Genomic DNA, 21,856 nt, shown 5'->3' with positions numbered 1-21,856 from the left:
GGCAGCCACAGAGTGCGAGCTGGCCGCCTGTGAGCCCGCGGGGGCCCAGCAGCGTGGGGTGGGCTGAGTCCAGGCCTCAGGCCGCTGCTGAGAGGCAGACACAGCCCATCAAGCTAAGGAGAAACAGCAGCTCAGGGGGCTGCTGAGGCAGAGGAGCCTGGAGGGCTACCGTCCCCAGAGAAGCAAGCGCAGGGCCCAGGCTCACGTCGGGTGTCATGCTGAGCGGGTACAGGTAAGGAGCTGGGCGGGGCCTCCGTGAAGCGGACCGGCATCCAGGCACTGAGCACAGGGGGCCCGTCAGAAAGGCAGGCCCAGCCCTGGTTCCGGTGATGGCCGTGGGTGGGGGTGGGGCACCACCCAGAACCTCTATAATTTTTCAGACAAGACCTGGATTTGAGGAAGCCTCAACACTACAAACAGGCAAAGCCAGGAGAGAAAACAAAGACCTGCATCTCACGCAGTTGGGACAATCAGACCTGTGCTAAGATTAGCATGTTCAAGATGGCCAGTTTCACGAGAAGTGAAATTAAAAAAAGGAAAACCCGAAACAACTTCTAGGATCACCACGGAGAACTCAGAAGTGGGTTTACAAGGAAGAAGACCCAGAGAAGAGATCAGTAAACGGAAGCACAAAAGGACGCGAAGGATGGGACTGAGGGAGGGTGTGTTGGGGCTGGGGGCTCAAACCCCGTGAGCTGCGGAAGTACGCTGCTCAAGAGCGGGATCACGGCGAGCAGACCCACCAGGGCACGTGACCGCGGCAATGGCTCAATCCCATCTGCAGGGACAGCTTCCGAGGCTGCCAGGTGGACAGCTGGGAAGGGGCCCGAATAGGCCTGCCCACCGCTGAATGGCAGCCTGGAGCTCCATACCCAGCAAAACGTGGCCTGAAACCCAAAGGGAAACCAGACCTCACACCACAAAGACGGGGAGTCGTCCAGAGGAGCTAGTTCAGGGTGGGGCCGTGTGGAAGGGAGGCCAGGAGGCCAGCGCACACTGAGGGGACGCGGGACTCCATGGCAGGCGGAGAGGAGCGTGCAGAGCAGCCCTGGGGAGTAAGGCGGGGCCCCGATGGAGTCGTGCCCAGTGCGCTGTCAGCTCCAGGGGAACGGCCAGAATGATGAGGCCGACGCTCACAGAGGGGCAGGTGACCAAAAATACCTGATTCATCCAAAACAAGGGAAGGAAAGCGACCCAGTGCCACACAGGCGGGGGGACAAACGGGCTGAGGGCCAGCACCCTCACTGAAAGGCAGACGGCACGCGTGGGGCCGGGATGCCAGGCACCACGAAGAAGGGCTGCTTCGTGAGGCGTCTGCAGAAGCCCCGAAGACACAGTGTGGCGCCAGGCTGGGTGCAGGGTATGGAAGGGCAATCGGGTTGTGGGCCGGCCCTTGCTTAGGACTTCCTGCCTTTCACTCAACAAGACTCAATTCCAGGTCAGTTTTAAGGAAATTACCAGAGATCTTGGGCAAAAATCCATGCTAAAAGAAATTTACTGGAGTCTTGTTTAGGGTGGCAAACGAGTGCCTAAAGTAATGAGTAATAAGTCACAATGAACTCATACAATGAAGCACTGGGCAGGCGTTAACATTCACCTTTTCGCCCTGGCTGGGTGGTTTAGTGGGTTGGAGCATCGTCCTGTACACCAAAAGGCCGCAGGTTCGATTCCCAGTCAGGGGAGGTGCCTAGGCTGTGGGTTCGATTCCCTGGTTGGAGTGTGTACTACAGGAGGCAACTGACCAAACTCTCTCTAAAATCAATGACCATGTGCTCGGGTGAGGGCTGAAAACAAACCCACCTTCTCAATGATCCTCAGCAACATGGCAGCTCCCCAAACACCACGCCAGGGGAAAGCCATGTGGCCAGCACTACACAGCAGCGTGGATCCCTGCAGGCGTGCGCCCACAGGTGAGGACAATGCTGTCTGGGCTGACAGACCACCAGTGACGCCCCTCCCGCTGGGAGGCCGCCGGCCACACCCACCTTGTCATCAGCCTTGATGGAGCGCAGCCGCATGGTGAGCTGGAAGCGCAGGAAGTTGTTGGTGCCCATGGACTGCAGCTCCAGCAGCTTGCACAGTGCCACCAGCTGCGGCCGCGTGAGGTTGTCCAGCGTCAACTCGTCCTCAAACAATTTGGAAAAACGAATGATCTCCTCATTGCTGGGTCTCTCCCCGGTCTCTCGGATCTGCAGGAGCAACGCTAAGGGTCACCCACGGTGGGAACTGCTCCCCAGCAGACATGTAGGCACGCAGACACACACACTTACATTCTCAGCCCACGGCAAGCCCCCCAACCCGGCCTAGGGGCCACTCATCCCCCATGTGGAAATGAGGAGTGCAGAGTGGGAGCCTTGGCACCACGGGGCCCTCCCTCAAAGTGGCCCCTCAGACTCAGCCCTCCAAGGCAGCCCGAGCTGCAGGGCAAGGCTGGTGGCTGGAAGAGGCCCTGGGCCTCTCACTGCTGGACAGGAGGCCCTGCCACCCTCTCTCCTCAGACGTGGCTGTGGTGCAGCTGTGGGATCTGTCTTTCCTCTGCCTGGACCCCCGGTTTGTCACAACTGCAGGGTTTTAAGTTCCTCATCTGCCCAACTCTCCCTCCCCCGGGGCTGCTGCAGAGTCAGACACACGGGCAAGTCACAGGTCGGAGGCGGCAGCCACCACCCGCCTGGGAGCGCCCCTGTTGCTACAGCAGAGACAGGGAGAGTGGCAGTGAGGACCAGTCTCACGTAAGGCAGGTGGCCCAAGCCTCTACCCAGCACTCGGGACCAGGGACTGAGGCCACAGGGTTCCAAAGTGTCAGGGCACCTTCTGGAAAAACACGGAGAAGTCTTTGGTGGCGTTCCCCTTGGCGGCCTTGTTCTTCAAGGCCATCTCCTCAATGGTGTCCTGAAGAAATTTGGCCAGCTCCAGCTTGACCCGCAGCTCCTTCTTCAGCCTCTCCTCCTGCGGGGCAGAGACAGGCGCTACACTCGTCCGCCTGGAATCCCTCCTTGGGCAGTGTGCTAGAACCTTCTCCGCCACCCCCTGGGGTCATACACACTGTGGGACCCGAGCAGCGCTGGCCATATATGGCTGGGCACGCGTGTCCCCCAAAGACCTGACTGACTGAACAGGGAGGCCTGCACGGCCGGGGTCTGACCCAGATCCCACCCACACGAATGGGCCTCAGCCCCGGCTTGAAGACACGGGTCTAGAGAAGCCATGTTTTCAAACACATGCAGGAGAAACAGACCCGCCCCAGCATCTGGTGAGCGCCCCTAGCGCAGTAGGAGAACCAGACACAGAGCCTCCTAGCAGCGCACACTGAGGCACCACCCTGTCACCTTGCTGGACTGCGTCTCGAACGTGGACGGCAGCATGTTGGGGAAGAGCTTCACAGCGACAGGCAGGAGGAACTCCATGAAGGGCACCACCACGAAGACCAAGAAGGGCACCAGGCGGAAGAGGTCTGCACAGATGCGAAGAAACTGCAAGGAGCGGAGGGGTCAGAGGTCACGGGTACATCCTGAGTGGCTGGAGCCTGCCCGGCCGCTCCCGTGGGCCAGGGCTCCACCCTCCCTGCCCGAGGCAGCACCCGCCCCCGAGGCATGACTGGCACTACAGTCCTGCTCTGTGAAATGAGCCAAGCAGAGGCAGACACAGCACTGCCGGACGAGCGATGGCTGTGGCCCTGCACTGTCCCCCACCCTGTGCATCTCTCTGGTTTTCCTGAGGTGGCTGGACTGAGGACTTTGCTACACAGCAGTCGTTGGAGAAAACCCAAGTGCTTCATCAGCAGAAGTGCTTCGAAGCAGCTGCCACTCAGAACAGCAGCTCGAGGGCATCGCGACCCTGGGCGCAGGGAGCAATGGTGCTGGGCCGCCACCCAGTGCGCCTGCAGCTCAGAGGGGCCGAGGTGTCCCCCTCCCGTGTCCACGGGGACTTATGGAAGACTGATAGTGTATCCATAAGTGCCTCCCCAGCTGGGTCTGGGCAACCCGTTCCTGCCGAAGAACGACTACCGGCTGGTGGGGCCCTTCCTGGGCAGGGCCGGAGTGCACGTGCTAGGGGTCCCTCGAGGCCACACGAACACCTCCTCCCTAGATCACATCCATCGGATCACTCTGACGCTCCCCAAACAGTAACTTCCTAACTCAGGCCTGTCCCCCCCACTTACCCATCTTGCTTTTCTTCCTTGCGTATTCGTTTTTCTGTTTAATAAAAAGCAGACTCATGACCTAGCTGATGCGGCTCAGTGGTCTGCAAACTGAAAGGGCACCGGTTTGATTCCCCGTCAGGGCACAGGCCTGGGTTGCGGGCCAGGTCCCCCCAGTAGGGGGTGTGCGAGAGGCAGCCACATATTGATGTTTCTCTCTCTTTCTCCCTCCCTTCCCCTCTCTAAAAATAAATAAAATCTTGAAAAAATAAAAATAAAGAAATAAAAAATAGACTCCCGGATCCCCACAGTTTTCATCTGTTTACAATTCAATCCTGTTTCAATCTTTATGCTCAAATGGCCCCACGTTTGGCCATGGAAGGACCCTTCAAGTTGGTGCCTGTGCCTTTGACATCTCTGCAGTAACATGTTTAGCAGTTCTACTGAGGTTTAATTTACAAACCGTAATAGCCATCCACTGTAAGTGTATAATTCAATGATTTCTGATAAATTTATGGATTGTGAGACCATCATCCACACCCAGCTCAGCACGTTCCCCGGAGCCCCACCCTCCCCCTCCCATCCTCAGCCCCAGCAAACACGGGTGTGCTCTGTTTCCATCCATGGGCCTTTTCCGGGCATTTCCCACACACGGAACCACACGACACGCTCTTTCAGGCCTGGCCTGCACCACTGGGCACGTCAGCCTCTAGGAATGCCGCCCTCCGCGCCCCTGTCCCAGCCGCCCCGAGAGCAGCAGGGTGCCGCTCGGCTTCCCCGCTCTCCCCCGTGAGCCCGCGTGGTCTCTACGGTGAAGGTGTGTGTCCCAGAATGCACTTTGCTGGGCCTTGCTTTTTATCTAATCTGACACCTCAACCAATTAATAATAAGACTTAAAGAAGGAAAACAATAAGACCATCCAAATAGACGCAGAAAACGCATTTGACAAAATCCAAGATCCACTGCTGAAGACGTTTACAAGATGTTAGAACTCACAAGTGAGTTTGGTACGTCTGCAAGATACAAGATCAATATAAAATCAACTGCGTTTCTAAGTACTAGCAACTGGAAACTGAAAATTTAAAAGTGCCGTTTACTATAAGAGCCAAAGGATGGGGCATCTCAAGTGTCTGGCACGGGATGGATGGGTCACTCAAGCACGGGGCAGCCACACCAGGGGCTGTGACTTGTCCTGAAAAGGGAGGAGCCCGGACACCTGCTGCGGCCCGGGCGGGCCTCAGTGAAGCCAGCCATGAAGAGGAAAGCACTGCGTGACCCACTGTGTTCAGAGACAGAAAGGAGTGATGGAGCCGGGAGCGGGGAGGGCGGGCTTCTGTCTGGCGGGGACAGTGTCTGTCGGTGGGAGGACAGGGAGGCGGGTGTGGTGACGGTCACACACCATGAATGGGCTTCGTGCTGCTTCACTATAAACAGAAAAACGGTCAGAACGGTAAGACTGAGGTGGTGTATTTTACCACAGTAAAAAAAACTGCACCTCGCCCTGGCCGCCGTGGCTCCGTGGATTGAGCATCAGCCTGAGAGCCAAGTGTCGCTGGTTCGATTCCCAGTCAGGGCACATGACTAGGCCGCACGTCAGGTCCCCGGTCGGGGGTGCGCGTGAGAGGCAACCACACAGTGATGCTTCTCTCCCTCTCTTTCTCCTTTCCCCTCTCTCTAAAAATAAATAAATAAACTAATTAATTAAAAAAATTAAAAAACAAACAAACAAACAAAAAACTGCACCTCTACTAGCAGCAGAAGGTAGGAAACCACACAGCATTGCTGCTGCCAAGCCCTGGGGTAGGGCACAGCTCTCCACGCAGCACTGGGGCCTTGGCTCGGGCTCAGCAGTCTTCAAGGAGTCCTGGATCCCCCTCACAGGGGCTCTAGAAGGCAAGGGCTGGGGGCTAGGGTGTCGTAGCAGCTAGGCTGGGTCACCCAACTGATCGGGACCAAAGGTTCAACAGCAAAAGGATCAAGGATCCGAGAAGAGCCACTGAACAGAGCCACTCACTGAGTCACAAAACAGACTCAGTCCCGAGGACTCAGGAAGAAGCCACACAGCAACTTTCAATCACGTGCTTGGCACCCAGAGGATCACCGCTGGGTGGGGGTCGGCCCTCCCTTGCTGCACATGAGCAGGCGCGGCAGGGCCCACCTCGGAGGGAGGGGCCTGAGCACAGGCAGTCCTGGCTCCGCCCCTCTGACCATACCTGCCCCACAGTGCCCTCAGCGCTCCTTGTCCTAAGGTGTCGGAAAGAAAACTTGGCTGACTCAGGCCAGAAATAAGGCTTATTGCAGGACAGTCTCTCCTGCACAGCCACTACACGTACTTTTTAAATAAGGATTTTATTTATTTTCAGAGAGAGAGGAAGGGAGGGAGAAAGAGGGAGAGAAACATCAGTGTGTGGTTGCCTCTCACGTGCCTCCAAGCAGGAACCTGGCCTGCAACCCAGGCCCGTGCCCTGACTGGGAATCGAACCGGCGACCCTTTGGTTCGCAGGCTGGGGCTCAGCCCACTGACCACCCCAGCCGGGCTGGCACTACACATACTTGGCCATGTGGTTCAGGCGCACACCATGTCTTCACCTGGCATTGCTGCGGGCTCCTGCCTACTGCCTTGGCCCTGTCACTTAATGTTTCTTATCTACTTGCTTTTTAATTCTCACTGAGAATATGTTTTTTGCGTTTACAGCGAGAGAAGGGCGGGGGAGAGAGAGAGAGAGAGAACATCCATGGGAGAGAGAAACACCCATCAGTTGTCTTCCATACTCGCCCCAACGGGGATGGAACCTGCACCTCTTTGGTGCAGTGACGATGCTCCAAGCCACCGAGGCGCCCGGCCTGGGCTGCCCCGTCACTTTAAAAACACTTCAGTGTGGAGGCCGGGTCTCCCGAGTCAGGGGGGAGCATTTGGGGGACAGAAACCCTCTCTGCACTGAACACTGCAGGTCCCCAGTTGCAGAGTGAAGACACAAAACCGCTGCCCATGCCTCCGTGTTCCACAGGAGCCCGCGGACACCTCTGTCACTGTCTAGCACGTGATGAGCAAGCATTCAAGTTACATACACTCCATTCACATTTCAAATGTACCTTCCATTTTACTACGTATATAAGTTTTACTCACGTATTTTAAAACTTCTAATGTGACCTTTCCTTTGCCTTTGTAAATACAACTTTCAGAGTCACTTCTCTGTACTATCAGGGTCAGTAAAGTTCTGTTCACATTCACATTATCTATGAAGCTCCGATCCAGGAAAAAACAGCAGAGCTCCACACACCCTCTTCCCAGCGCTGACCACAGGGCCTGGCCGCCGCTGCCACTCTGCGTCCACACTGGGGCCTCGCCCTGGGCCTTACTCAGCGGCTCCGGCTTTCTTCCTTAGGCTCACATTGCCTTCAATGAAGTGCGCAGCAAACATCCTGTAACGCTCACAGCAGAACGGAGGGGAAAGTGTCTGAGCCTGAAGCATTACGTGGTAACCAGCGCCCAGCAAACAGTAACGGGACGACTGAAATTCTAGCCCCACTGTTCTTTCTTCACCGACTGAAACAGCGAAACAGCGTCGCTTGGAAAACTCCAGCCGCCAAAGCTACCTGTGTTCTCAATAAAAACTCTTGCGAACAAGCATAAAATCAGAAGCCAGTTACTCTAAGGGTAACTGCTAATTCCCAAGATGCAGTCAAGCCCCCATTTTCTCACAAAGGAACCCTCTGACAATCAACCTGAGGAAGGCTCTCTGTGCCTTTTGTGCCTTTCCTTGGAGACGCTTAGGGCACTGAGAGCTTGAGGCTGCCCCTGTCCCCTGGACCCAGCAGAAGAGAAAGTGGAAGAAGAGGGGAAACTTACAGCACCACTGTCAGTTACTCCACGGCCGAGTGAGAGACCAGGAGTCGGAGCCCCTGGAAGCCAGGACTCAGCTGCGGAGCTGAGGGCCCGAGGCCTGCCCACCCAGAGGCTGCAGCGGCCGGAGTGCGGCCCCGGGTTGCAGTGCGGACCCCAGGCCATGCCCCGACAGAGCCGGGGGGATGTGCACAGCCCCTGGACAAGGGCAGGCAGAGCCGGAGCTGAGACAGCAGCCCCAGGGCGCCCCGGGAGCCCGCAGGGCGGAGAGCGCATTACCTGCCTGCGCTCGCGACGCGTCAGGCTGTGGCCGTGCAGGATGCGCCAGAGCATGCGCGCGGCAATCTTGGTGTCAATCCAGAGCAGGCGGAAGCCATGGTAGTAGTGCTTCAGCTCATCCAGCACCCGCTGCCCCAGGGACTTCTGTGTGGCCACAGGCGCAGGCGGGCTGTACACGGGGCCGCCCTCCTCCAGCTTCTTGTTCTTGTCTTTCAAGGACTTGAGCGACTTCTCCACCATGGAGTCGTCGCCCCGTGGGGGCGAGGTGTGCCAGCAGCGTGTGGGCAGGAGCCAGGGCCCCGGCACGAGCAGGCCCGCCGGGGCCGGGGCCCAGGGCACTCGGGCCCCTGCACGCGGGCGCTCAAGCCTCGGTGTCCAGCAGCCCAGGGAGTCGCCTCTGAAGCAAAGGTGCTTGGGGTGGATAGGAGCGCCGCCCAGCGGAACATGCCTGCGAAAAGGAAAAGAGCAATGTCCCGGGCGCATCTCAACCCCACTCCCACCCTCCCACCGCCTCCTGACGCCTGGAGAATGCGCCCAGGGGCCCTTCCCCTCCAGAACTGTGCTGAACGAGCTGCCCACGTCCCAAAGCCGGGGGCTGGCAGCCTCAAGGTGGCCAGCCGGACACAAACACAACCTGCGAAAGCCTGACCCCGGGACAGACTGACCCCGCTCTGGTGGGTCTCTGAGACGTGTTCCTACAGACTCGCAGAGCCTGGGGGAGGGTGTGGAGCAGGGAGGTCCTCTCCCTAGCAGGTGGCTTTCTACAAAGACCCACAACTGCTGAGCAAGTCCTGAAAATCAGCGAGGACGCTCAAATCAGTGGTGACCCCAGACCCTTGAATCAGCTGCCCAAAGGCACTGGTGCAAAGTGGCAAAAACCGAGTGAAGCCCAAGCCCATGTCCTCTCACTCCGCTCTGCTGGCCTCCTCCCCTGGCCGGCAGCCCTGTCCTCCCAGCCCGTGCCACGCTGGAATCCACCACGCACACGCTGTCTCCCGCTGGGAAGCCACAGGGGCTTCTGTAAGTGAGCACCTGGGAGCCCTCACCGCCCACACTCCGTGAAGCCCATTGCAGGTCCGTGTGCCCTCCCTGGCCCCGTGCAGCCGCACCTCAGCGTCTGCCTGCGTGACAGCCTGCGTGTCTGGAGTGTGGACTGTGCCGCCTGCAGCACTTGGTGCCCAGCCAGAGCCCAGAGTCTGCATTCAAAAAACACTGTCTACAGTGCAAAATCAGGACAAATAGCCCAGAAAATCCCCTTTCACTTTCAGTCTCCCGATCTTGCCTGTCACTGGAAACCCCTCCCTGCCACGTACAATCCCCCTCGAGCAGCAACAGGCTGCAGCTTCCTTCAGATGCGACCCAGCTGCTTCCCACCTGTCACCTCTGCGCCTGGCCTAGCGCTGGCAGCACGGGCCTGAGCTCTGGAGCAGACTGTCCCAGTTCAAACTCCAGCTCCACTACTTACCGCTGTGTGACCTTGGAAAATAATTTAACCTCTCTGTGTGTCAAGAGTGTCCTTTGTAAACATGCATCCTAATAGACTCGTATACAAAGCACCCAGAACGGTGCCCGGCACAGGCAACACCCAGCACAGAAACTGCAGCTGTCTTCACTGGCCTGCAAAGCCAACAGGAAGCTGCCAACCAGGCTGGAGAAAGCTGGGAACTGTCTGGTTCAGCTGCGCCTTACAGGTGGGGACACTGAGTGATAGGCTTGCAGCCTGTAGTGGGCAGGTGCAGCTGGCACAGGGCACTGCTGGCCCCTCACGGACCAGCCCCTGCCAGCCTCTCTCCTGTCCCTTGGAGGGTTCCTCAAAACCTCCCTGTCCTGACTGTCACAGTCCCCACTGGATAGGCTGCAATGAGGGCAGCCACCCTGACCCCCTGCAGCTGGGCGACTGGCCCTGGCCTCAGCTCTGGGTGCAGTGAGGACACTGGCCACACGGAGGCCGACCTTACCCTTGGCTTCATCGAGCCTAAGTATCCAATTTCCATCACCTGAATGGCTTCCATGGGAAGGCGTGACCTCAGCAGTGGCCACGGGCAGCCAACTGGCACGGACGTGGGAGACAGACGGAGCTGAGGAGCACACGGCGTGCCCGGTGAGGGCATGCGAGGCCCCGAGGCTGCTGCCTGCATGCCCGTCGGGGAGATAATCACTAACGCTCTAGCCAGAAAGGGCTCGCTAGTTTCAAAAGGCTGTGTAATTCACTTTTAAAAATTCCCATCTAAACCATCGGGGCACTGCCGCCTTTCCGGAAGCAGCTGACGCAGATGTCACCTTTTAGAAGGCGCCCCGGTCCACTGCTCCCCTGCACAGGCTGGCGGCCACGCCTCCCACCACCCAGCCACCACACCCGCTCCTGCCTTTCCCCTGCCTTCGTCCTCTGGTTGTTTTTTTTGTTTTTTTTTTAATAAATCACCTTCTGAGGGGCGCAAAAGCAACATGTCAACAAGAAACATGGTCAGCAGAAGACGGGAGGTCTTTTGGTCACATTCAAAAGTTTGGGACGTCCACTAGTGGTCTGTTTGACTTCAGGATGCAGACTCCTGCGTCCACCTCAACCCTGCCATCTTGCTGTCCCTCCTACAGGACAGACTCAGCGCGCCTGGCAGAGGAGCAGTGCTCACGGCACCGGGCAGCAGGCACAGGGCGGGGGGGGTGGGGGCGCCCAGACCTGCTCCCCACCGCAGCTCCCCGAGACTCTGGAACCAGCTGTGAAAATGCCAAAGGCACAATGCCTGCAGGTCGCTCAACTCCCAGTAACAGGTCCCCTTGAAAGGGACTGCTCACTAAGACAACAGCCTGAGGCTGAGCCCGAGGACGCCAACCCTTAACACGCCACCTTGTCTTTCAGGGACACGCCACCAGCAGAGACAACGGGATGCCAGTAGCACCAGGACTAAGAAGGATGGTCCCAGAAGAGCAGGACATCTTGCTGCCTGGAGACAGGCGGTGAAACCACTCGCAGAAGCAGGGCACTGCAGACCACGGCCCACAGCCCCAGGCCCTGCTGGAGTCCGAGGCCCCGCGATGCCGGTGCCCATGTGCGGGGAGCACCTGTCACCAGCATGTCCATACCTGCACCACCTCGTGAGCAGCCACACTGAGGCAGATGTAAGCACACAGCCTCCTGTCACACAGGCCTTCGGTGATGAGGTTTCAGAACCACTGCGCCACAGTCTGGCTGCTTGTTTACAGAGTTTGGGGTGCTTCCTCTCTGCCCTTATTTCTGGGACAAAGGAGGTCAGAGGAGCTAGGTAATGTCTATGATGTTGTCTTGGCCTAAAAGCTCTCCAACTCCTCACCCTTCAGGGGTCTGGACCATTTCAGCTGAAGACTGAGATTTCAAAACAACTGATCAGTTGTTAAAACAACTAATACAAATGGTTGCCACTTGCAGAACTTCCCTGTGTGACTCAACGTTTCTAATACTGTGAGATAAAGTGAAAAGTAAAACGTTTGGAGGCTGAGACTGAAGACCCTTGACTCTCCTCTAGGATTCCTACCTTGATCTGTGTGGGTTCAGCACAACAAGTGTTACAGCGCTTACTGTTTAACTTCCTAAAAATTATTAACTTATTTTAAAAGTTGTATCAATAAAGCACAATTTTTATGTTTTTTTCTCATTTGTATTTGGTTTTAGAGAAGGGGCGAGAGATACTGATTTCCTGTTTCAGTTATTTGTGCACCATTTGTTGACTCTTGCATGTGCCCTGACCCGGGGCTCGAACTCACAACCTCGGTGCATTGGGGCGACCCTCCAAACAACAGCGCTACCTGACCAGGGTGCTTTTGGTTTAATACGAACCTTAAATGCAGGTATGTTTAACCCTTAAAAGGTACCTGATAAATTCAACACCCGCCCTGACGAGTGTGGCTCAGCCGACTGAGCGCCGTCTGAGAGCCAGTGTCAGCGCACAGGCCCGCGTTGCACGTCCGGGCCGCACTTGAGGGTGCAGAGGCGCAGCCACACACCGATGTTTCGCTCGCTCTCTTTCTCCCTACCTTCCCCCGCTCTAAAATATTTTTTTAAAAAGTTCAACACCCATTCCTAATAAAACACTTTAAAATAAGTAAGACAGAAGCTAACCTGACACCGAGTCATCCCAGGCCAGACGCGCTGGGCTCCGCTGCTGTGAGCACGCACGAACGGCCACAGCTGTTCTGGCTGCTGAGATGAGAACCGAGACCACCGGGAAGGAGAGGCAGAAATGACCGTGGAGGGGTCCCCAGCACTGCTCACAGAGGGTACAGCAGCGGTGCAAGATGCTGGGCGGAGGTGGAGCTGCATAACGTGGCCGGCGCAGGGGAACAGATGTGGCTCAGAGGCAGCCACGGAGGAGAGACCATGGAAAGGGAGGCCCGACATGAGCACCGGACACCGGGCTGGCCAATGAGCCCGCCTGGTGTTCCCTGTGAGGTGGTTCTAGTAGCACTTAGTTGTCTTTGACTCCACTTGAAACCATCTCGTTAGACTGTATTAAAAACTAACAAAACTGGTGAATTTTTGTGTAGCTTCTTAATACGGAAGAAAAAATACAACATTTTTGGCATATTATGCTTTGTTATTTCAAGAAAGGTGAAAATGCAACTGAAATACAGGAAAGGTCTGTGCCGTGTGTGGGGAAGGGGCTGTGACTGATGGAACGTGTCAGGGTGTTTGCGGAGTTTCGTGCTGGAGATTCCTCGCTGGACGCTGCTCTACGGTCGGGCAGACCAGCTGAAGCTGACTGTGGTCAAATCGAGACATGAATCGAGAGCAGTCAACGTTCTCCCACATGGGAGACAGGGGACACACTCAAAATGTCCAAATCAATAAAGTTACTGGTGAAAACAAAAATGTGTCCTTCATTTTACGGAAAAGACTAAATGGAGGTTTTGGCCAACCCAACAGATCACACCTGGGAATTGTCTTAAAGGCAGGGTATGTGGCCTAGGTAACGAAAATGATAAACCTTCTGAAGGAGACAAAAAGTTTTTTTGTTTTTTTTTTAAAGAGATTTTCTTTATTTTTCATTGAGTATTAAAAATGGCTAACATTCGTTTTATTACTGAAATGGAAAGCAAAGTATTGACTTTCTTAAAGCATATTTTTCTGAATTTTAAAATCTATCGAGTAATGACAATGACTAGAATTTGGTCTCTGCTCTCATTATGGTATGGTTAAAATAAATCAAGAATAGAGATAAAAAAGAAGAACCAGGAAAAGAAAATGGCTTCACAAACAAATTTGACATTACTTTGTCTTTAGAATTTTATGAAGATCTAGGAGGCTATTGATGGGTAGGACTGAAATAGAATCAATTTAAAGAGCATTCATTCGAGTGTAAAGTATACCTGGAACTGTGTGTAGTAAGTACAGTGCATTAAAAAAAAAAAGAAGAAATCGCTCTCAAAGTGGCTTATGTCTCACTATAAAAATAAGATGAATGTAAAACCCGCCCTAAACCAACCCCCAGACTCCTCGATATAACAAGGTGGAGAACAAAATGGGTGAAATTCAGTAAAAATAAATAAAAACATTTAAATCCCCACTCTCGAAAAGTTCACCAAAATTGCTGGTTGTGTATCTCCTTAATGAGCCTTCCATGAATTTATTCAGAAGGTACGATATTTTCAATGTCTCTCGGAAACTCCGAGGGGAGCGTGAATAACTGTGGAGACTGCGGAACGGCCAGTGGACAGAAATACTTCCCGGGTCCGAGAGAAAAAGTTTTAATAAAACAATTTACACCTGGGAACACTATATGCAACTTTAAAAGTTAATAATCCCAAATGATTTTATGGGTTTAATGCCATTCCATTATAATCTCGAAAAGATAATTCTAGAACTGAAATAATTCTCAAGTTCAGCTGGAGGGACAGTCCAGAAAGAACACACGCAAGGCCTGGTCTCCCGGGGATGAAGGCAGCTGAAGAACTCACGCAGGTGAATCACAGGCACAGACCACCCAGGACGACAGACGCCCTGTCAGGGAGACAGCCATGCTGGTCCCACAAGCTCCGGGGTCCCTGATCTGTGTGCTACTCCCTGACACCTGGGGTCGGTCACTGCAGGTGAACCCAGCCACACAGCAGCCCCTGACCTGCCTTAGCCACCAGAACTCTGAAACCTGAGTCTTCGTGCCTGCCTGGCCAGCGTGGCACCGTGGCTTGGATGTCATTGCGCAAAGGGAAGGGTTGCCGGTCAGCACACAGGCCTGGGCTGCAGGTTAGGACCCCATTCAGGGCGCCTACGAGGGGCAACAGACCGATGTTTTACTCTCACGCCGATGCTTCTCTCCCTCTCTCCTCCGTTCCCGTCGCTCTAAAAACCAACACCACCAATAACACCAACACCACCAACACCACCAAAACCCCCAGAGACTTCACACAAAAACCCTGATCTCCAGCCTGTCGTGCCCTGTTGGGCCACATCCTTCCCGGGAACATGACTGTACCCTCGGGTCACTGGGCTGCCCTGTTTCTAGCCACCCACAGGCCTTGGGCCCTGAAATGCTTCCTGAAGGCTACGAAGTTCACTTGCAAATGAAATCTAAAGACATCCTATGCTGAAACATCAATGGCACCACGCCATAAAAAGAAAGATTTCACAACAAGTCCCATACTATAGAAACCTAATCAAAATCAAAGTCAAGAGCCAAGAGCACTCTGGCAGTAGGGAGGAGCTTCTGAACAGACTTTGTTGTGTCCCTGGGAACACTACCCTTGTGCCAACTCCCCCGCAGAGGGATCTGCACATGAGTGCGAGGCCCTGCGGGCCAGCTGCTCCTGTGAGCGTCCTCTAAGGCCTTACGGTGGAGAACGGGCTTCCTTTACAACAACCACGTCCTCACGTATGACTTGTGCAGTGTTTATTTTAGAGAATTAACTCTGTTCCAGGAAGCACGCTCCAGAGAAGTTTTACAACCAAGATGAGATGATGAATTAATAATCTCAAATGATCAAGGGCTGGAAGGGGTTACCTGGGCAGCACTCAGAGAGGAGGTCCTGCCTGTACCCTTGAACAGGAAGAATCAGGGACATGGGGAGAGAGGAGCTCTGCTCTGGGTGTCCAGGCAGATGGACAAAGACCTGGTGCCACCACAGGGAGGAGAGGAGGACCAGAAGGAGACTATGCTCAGGGATGCTGGGCAGAGGGATGGCAGGTGGAAGAGCACAGCAGCCCTGGGAGAAGTTCAAGTCTGTATGGGATGGCAGACATAGAAGAGTGGATGCCACCGCCTTCAGGAAGCCCCCCTGCCTTGCAGCAGTACCACGAACCTCTTTCACCAATGGGAAGTCCACCACTTTCCAGGTGTGTCCCCAGAACTCAGTGGGGGTGAGCCCCATGGCCAGCACTCACTCAACATGAAACTCTGTGAAGGATCATGCATGTCAGGCAGGGTCTGCCTGGGGCTCACCAACAGAGTCCAGTGTCAACAACGCTGCCTGCCGCATCCAGCGTCTTTCTGTACAAATACATGAGGGGCCCGCTGCAAATGGCAGCCATGCAAGTGCAGGAAAGACCTGTCCTGTGAAGTACACACTGCGTGCAGCCCATGCGAACCACTGAGCGTCATAAGAATCAGGCATGTAAGAAAAAAGGCCAGACTAAAACATACCAAAACGCTACTAACATTTGTGATAGGCACTGGGATTATTAGGGTTCATTTATTTTCCACAGATTCGCCAAGGGACGTGGTTCTGTATTTCAAAATGAGAAGACCAAGCATAACAGAGGACAGAGCACAGGACAGCAGGCAGGGCCGGCTCCCCCAGGGGGCCACGCAGCACCCAAGCAGCACCCAGGGCAGACAACGATGTTCATTTACTTACACGCGGCTTATCAACCCCACGGTGTTGGCACAACTGAGACAAGCGTGATCCCCCAGACTACCTACGGCAAAAACAAAGAGAAACAAGAGAATCAGTCTCAAACCAGATGCTCCGTGCTGACGCCATCTTTCAGAGTCTGAGTGCGAGCCTCCTCTGTAAGGCAAGTTGCTGGAAGCCGTCTGCAGGCTGGAAAGTTTCAGAGTGCTGCCAGGGGAAGGCTCTGCCCCCGTGAGGGGCGGTGTCTCCAGGTAGCCGCTGTCTCCTCACATCCCAAGTCAGGACGCCAGGCTCTGCCAGCCAGGGACGCGAAAAGCCTGACCTTCAGGTCTCCCAAGTGGGACCTCTCCCCACCTGCTTCAGCTTGGCTCTGGTGGGCAGAGGCCAGGGTGGACATGACCCCCAATGCACAGACAGCCCCACAGAGCAAGCAACGGCCGCGTGAAAATGACCTAAAATCTTCCTGTCCACACGAGGGGGCGAGGGCTGAGAATGACTGGAAAACCAAATGCCAAGAGTCAGCCATTTCCTGGTTAAACAATATTGATGTGCATACAGCACAACTTTAAGATTTTGATGTGTTTTTGATCACTCTAGTCCCCGTAAGCACAAATTCAGGGTTCATCCACACAACCAACATGTGGGCCTACCCGTGAGCAAACCTGTGCTGGGAAACAGCCTGTGAGGAAACAAGACAGACCCTGATGGACACAGGCAGTGAGACTGGGAGGGTGGGCTGGCACCATGAGGCCCTGCAGGCAGAAGCGCCTGGAACAGGTTTGGGTCGCTGAAAGCCAACTCTGGGAGCCAGCAGAAGGGAGGAGGGAAGAGGGACAGGGCAGGGGACAGGCTCCACTCCTGGGCACCCTCGGAGCAGGCCAGGCAAGGTGGACCCAAGCTGCTCCCAGAGGACCCTCTGGGGACATGAACTTTCAGCTGTCACTTACGTGATTCAATAGGAGGCCAGCGTCAACACGGACAAACCTCCCTCTCTTGTGCAGAAGGCTGTTTACCCCAGACATTAAATTCAGGACCTTGTAGACGGACGCCAGCCTAGCTTTAGGGTGGGAGCTGGGCTCTCCAGCTCAGTAGCCTTGATACAACCGTTACATTTCCAATTAAATGAGAAAGCACATGGCAAACACACTCCTGCAGCTGCTGGGCGCCCCCTTGTGGTCCCCCAAACAGAAGCCCGGCTTCAGGTGGGCTCAGGATGGCTCCGCCAAGCAGGCGCCGCAGGAAGACAGGGGCCCCAGCTCCCAGAGCCCCTGGCTTGCATCCCACCTCCTTCCTCCCGGCTCCCTTCCCATGCACGCTGCATTCTGAAGGCCTCCCCCAGCATTCCCAGGAGACCCCAGGGTGGGCTCCAGGGTTCTGCCCTCCCTTCCCCAGCCCCTCCGCGGCAGAGATGTGGTCCATGGGCCACTCCCTCCTGGATGCCCCTTGGTCTTGTCTCCTGTCTTAACAACCAACTCTCACACCAGCCGGGTGTCCTACAAATCACTGCTGACAGACCCAGGCTCAGTGCAGACCCCCAGGTTAAGGCTCAGCCCCCACTTCACAGATCAGTGGCAAGCAGGGTCCCCACGCCGCCCATACTCTGCCAACTACAAATCCAGGAGTTCCCATGAAGCCCTCTGCTCCGATCATTTGCTAGAACAACACAGAACTCAGGGACGCTTTCTCCTTATCACGACGATGAACCGTAAAGGACACAGATCAACCCGACAAGGGACACAGCTCGAGATCCAGGGAGGCCCGGACGCAAGAGCTCCTGTCCCAGCAGGCCCACAAGCATCACCAGCCTGAGGCGGAGTGGACCCAACGCGCAGGACCCCACTGCCCCCGGGGGCTGGGGGCGGGGCCGGGAGGTGCAGACCCGGCTTACAGGGACCCCGCCGGCCTAAACTTGGGCGAGAGGAGAGGAGCCCACGAGAAACCACGTGGGACGGCCGCGTCACTGGAAACGCTGAGGCCTGTCGGAGCGCTGGCGGCAGCTGCGCACAGGGACGGACGCCAGCTGCGCTCCTCCGCCTCCGGCCTTCACCGGCTCCCAGGGGACCTCACTCTCCGCGTCCCGGCTGCTCCAGGGAGACCCCACCTGCAGCCCCTCCTCGGGCACTCAGCTCCTACGGGCACACTCGGCCGAGTGCACGGGCTCCCACTCAGCAGCCCTAAGACTTCGGGCTCCGCCGTTGCTCCGGCCAGTCCTCCCGGTTCAAGGAGGCTCCAGGGCGACCCTGCTGCGCGCACACCCTCTCCCCCAAGGGCGGACTGCACATGCCGCCGCTCCCCAGAGCAAAGGGCGGGGCGGGGCTGGAGGCGGCTGAGCCGGCCCGGTGGCTGCGCCACTGCACCGCCAGCAGGCACCCTGGCCACGGCGTGAAGGGAGCGCCCCTCCTCGGTGGCCTGCTCCCCACGAACCACGCCCCCAGCCTGGCCGATCCCCATGCAATGCCCCCAGCCCCCGGCCCGAGAAGGCCACAGAGAAACAAGGCCGACCGCGACGGGGCGCGGGCGCAGGGTCCCGGGACAGGAAGAAGCGTCAGCTCGGAGCGTGTGTGGAGCAGCGGGGACGAGGCGCCAGGGTGCCCGGAATCGCAACAAAGTTGCACCGCAAATTCAGTGGCTGCAACAAAGAAGCGCGGTGAGTCCGCCACGTCGGTCCCACAGCGACCGGCCGCCACGGGAAATGTTTCCGTGCCCCGAAGGACGCGGCCACACAGCCCCTTCCGCCGACTTCCAGCCGGGAGCTCCGGGGCCGGCGGCGCCTCGACACACCCCCTCTGGCTAGAGCCTCCCAGTCTCCGGGGACAAGCGCCGTCTTTCCCCCCATCTCCCCGACGAGAACGCGCTCAAACGCAACCAGGTAACACAGGGAGGGAAAGCGCAGGCGGCGGCCGCAGGGCCCGGCACGGGGAGCGACCCCGCGTCCCAGCAAGGGTCCCGAGGCCCTGGGGACAAGTGCTCCCCGCCGAGGCCACGCGCTGCCGGCGCCTCGTCTCCAGGGTCGGGAAGTGGACCAAGGGCACGCCTGTCCCATCACGGGCCCCGCGCGCCCTGGAGCTTAACCACGCGAGCGGCGCCGGGCGCGCCCAGGGCCGGCTGTCAGCGCTCCCCCGGCGCTCCCCTCCCCCCGCCCTCGGCGCGCCAGCCAGCGGCAGGGCGGCTAAGGTCACGGCGCGAGAGAGTCACAGGCCGCCGCCCGCGCCGGGCGGCCCGAAGCGCGCGGCACCCACGGCCCGCCCGGGCGCAGCAGCGGCGCCGGCCAAGGCCCCAGCCCACGGTGACCCCTGTCCCGGGCCGCGTTCGAGCGCCCCAGCCCATCGCCGGGGAGCTGCGTCGCCCGTCCCGGCCCAGCTCCAGCGGCCACCGGCCCGCGCCGTCCGCCAAGCGCTTACCGCTCCGAGGGGCGGCGGCCCGGGGCGCCGGGAGGCGGGCCGGCGGGCCGCGGCAGCTCCTCAGTAAGATCGACGCCATGTGTCCGGCGGCGGCGGCCGCTGCGGCCTCCTGCTGCTGCCTCCTCCGCGGCTCCTCGCTGGCCCGGCGGCGCCTCGGCCTGCCCGCGCGGACGGTTGAGGGCGGCGGTTGGCTTCCGGCGGCGGGCGCTCAGCTCAAGGACCCGGCACCGGCGGCGGCCATGTCCCGGCACAGACGTCCGGCGGCGCGGGGCGGAGCGACCGGCCGCCCCTCCCATTGGGCCTCTCGGGCGCCTGCCGCCCGGCAGGTGAGGGCGGTCCCGGCGTGCCCCGCGACTGACTACGGGTCCCGGCCTGCCCTGCGGCCCGGCCCCCGCGCTGCATTCTGGTCCTGGCCGCGCCGCTGCCCGGCGTACGGGCCGCGCACGCGGAGGGAGCTTTGGCACATGCGCGGCTGGCCTTTCCGCGGCCCGGCGGCGGCGCGGCGAGGCGGGAGCGGGGGGGCGAAGCGCCGCGACGGGAGTGGAGGGGGGCGCTGGGCGCTGCTTTGTCTGCAGTCGCTTCGGCCCCGGCCCCGTCCCGGGCCAGCGCGCGTAGCCCCGAGGAATCCCTGGGTTTCAGGGCGGCAGCGAGCCAGAGCCCGCACGTCGCGTCCGCCTCCCGGCGTCGTGTTCCGCCCAGGCCTGGTCATCCCCCGTCGGGATGGGGTCTCCGGAATTCCCACCGGGGCCTGCGGAGTCCGCGGACCGCCCGGCTGAACCCCGGCGCCCGCTCCCGAGCGAGACCCCGTGTCATGACTTTTGAGCCTCATCCTCCCCTTTCTTAAGATGAGGTCACGCTCGCAGCGGTCCTGCGGGGACCTACGAGGTCGTGCAGGGAGAGCAGGCGGGCGGCGTGTGGGGCCCGGTCTGCCCCGGCAGGCCGCTCCCGGCGTCCTGCACCCAGTGCCCGGGACTCGCCACCCTGCCTCCCCCCTCCCAGCCTTCGCTCTCCTCTCCGGCCCTGCGCCTGGAGGCGCGCCTCAGGCTTTCCCGCCTTCGTCTGACGTCACCCCGGGTCCTGCCGTTCACACGCAGTGCGCACCGGTTCCCGGGTGCACGCACGTGGCGCCCTAGTCCGGAAGCTGGTGAACGGCTGCCGTCCCCAGGAGGCCGCCCCGCCTCTAGCCGGAAGCAGCGCTGCCTGGTGCTGGGCCCGGTGTCCCCGTCCCGGCCCGGGGGCAGGCGGTGCCCGTTGGTGCAGGGCCCCCTGAAAGTGACAGGAAGTGCCCCTGTCACTTGTAGGCGGCAAGTGCGAGTCGGTGAATCTGAGGACGCGCCAGAGAACGAGGCCTGCGCTGCCAACAAACCACAGAGCCGGGCCTCTTTCCTGCCCGTGCCCCCAGGACGGTCAGGCCTGGAACGGGGGCAGGCACGCGGGCCAGACGGGCCTGGCATGTTGATGCCTAGATGTAGGGCTCTGCGTGCCGCGGTGCCATTGGCAGACGGGGCGTCCACGGCTCTGCCCCAAAGCCGTGGGGTGGGGGGTCAGGGAGGCGAGGCCCCACAGAAAGGGCCGACGAGAAGCAAAGCTGGTCCCTGATGATGCCGAGGGTACCCGCTGGCCCAAGACAGGGCTCAGAGACGGACAGATGGACAGACAAGGCTTCGAAGACGTCGTTTGGGGGTGAGGAGGAAGGCTCCTCCCCCCTCTATTGCCAGAGGCTCCAGGTATGAAGAAAGGTAGCAACGCTGCTCACCTGCCCTTGGGATGACCTAGCCCGGCCCAGCCCGGGGGGTCGGAGCGTCTCCCCAGCGGGGCAGGGGTGCTGTGTCCGTCGCTTCCGGGTACCAGCTGTGACTTCTCTGAAGCCCAGGCCGGTTGGAGTTTTAGCGAAACTCATTTTTCAACAATAACTTTATTGGGAGTTTTGATTATCTAAGGAGCATGTGCTTGTAGTAGCTTTTTCAAGTTTATAAAAATAATTATAAAAAGTAGAAACACAGCACCCCACCACTTGCAATGCCTAACCCACGTCAGCTGCCGTTCTGCCCTGCGTCCCTTCACGCCCAGTCCACATGCGCAGAAGCATAGCATGGCTGGTCGGTGTTAATACTGCAGAATTTAAAAAAAAAAAAAGTATTTACTTATTTTTTAGAGAGGGGGAAAAGGGAGGGAGAAAGAGAAGGGAGAGAAACATCCATTAGTTGCCTCTCGCATGAATGCCACCAACCGGGGACCTGGCCCGCAACCCAGGCCTGTGCCCTGACTGGGAATTGAATCAGCGACCCTTTGGTCTACATATCGGCGCTCAATCCACTGAGCCACACCAGCCAGGGATATTGTGGATTCTCTTTCTCTCCCTTTTTGGGGGCTTCC

At 58.1% G+C, this 21,856-nt stretch overlaps 1 protein-coding gene across 2 annotated transcripts in view; it reads right to left on the bottom strand.

The window, feature by feature from the left end:
• LETM1 (leucine zipper and EF-hand containing transmembrane protein 1) overlaps nucleotides 1-19,616 on the bottom strand; it is a 28,454-nt gene extending 8,838 nt beyond the window's left edge. For both annotated transcript variants that reach the window (XM_090267170.1, XM_090267169.1), the window contains exons 1-6: nucleotides 19,481-19,616; nucleotides 16,083-16,143; nucleotides 8,262-8,709; nucleotides 3,327-3,470; nucleotides 2,809-2,946; nucleotides 1,986-2,189 (exon numbers count right to left, since the gene is read on the bottom strand). In XM_090267170.1, coding sequence (XP_090123296.1) covers nucleotides 1,986-2,189; nucleotides 2,809-2,946; nucleotides 3,327-3,470; nucleotides 8,262-8,709; nucleotides 16,083-16,143; nucleotides 19,481-19,559 — 1,074 coding nt within the window. In that variant the 5' untranslated portion in view covers nucleotides 19,560-19,616. The remainder of the gene's footprint in view (nucleotides 1-1,985; nucleotides 2,190-2,808; nucleotides 2,947-3,326; nucleotides 3,471-8,261; nucleotides 8,710-16,082; nucleotides 16,144-19,480) is intronic.
• Nucleotides 19,617-21,856: the final 2,240 nt, after the last annotated feature.

The sequence above is a fragment of the Furipterus horrens genome, unplaced genomic scaffold, assembly GCF_987537825.1.
Source record: "Furipterus horrens unplaced genomic scaffold, mFurHor1.1.pri manual_scaffold_2, whole genome shotgun sequence".
Taxonomy (NCBI): domain Eukaryota; kingdom Metazoa; phylum Chordata; class Mammalia; order Chiroptera; family Furipteridae; genus Furipterus; species Furipterus horrens.
This window is presented reverse-complemented; position numbering and strand designations above follow the sequence as displayed.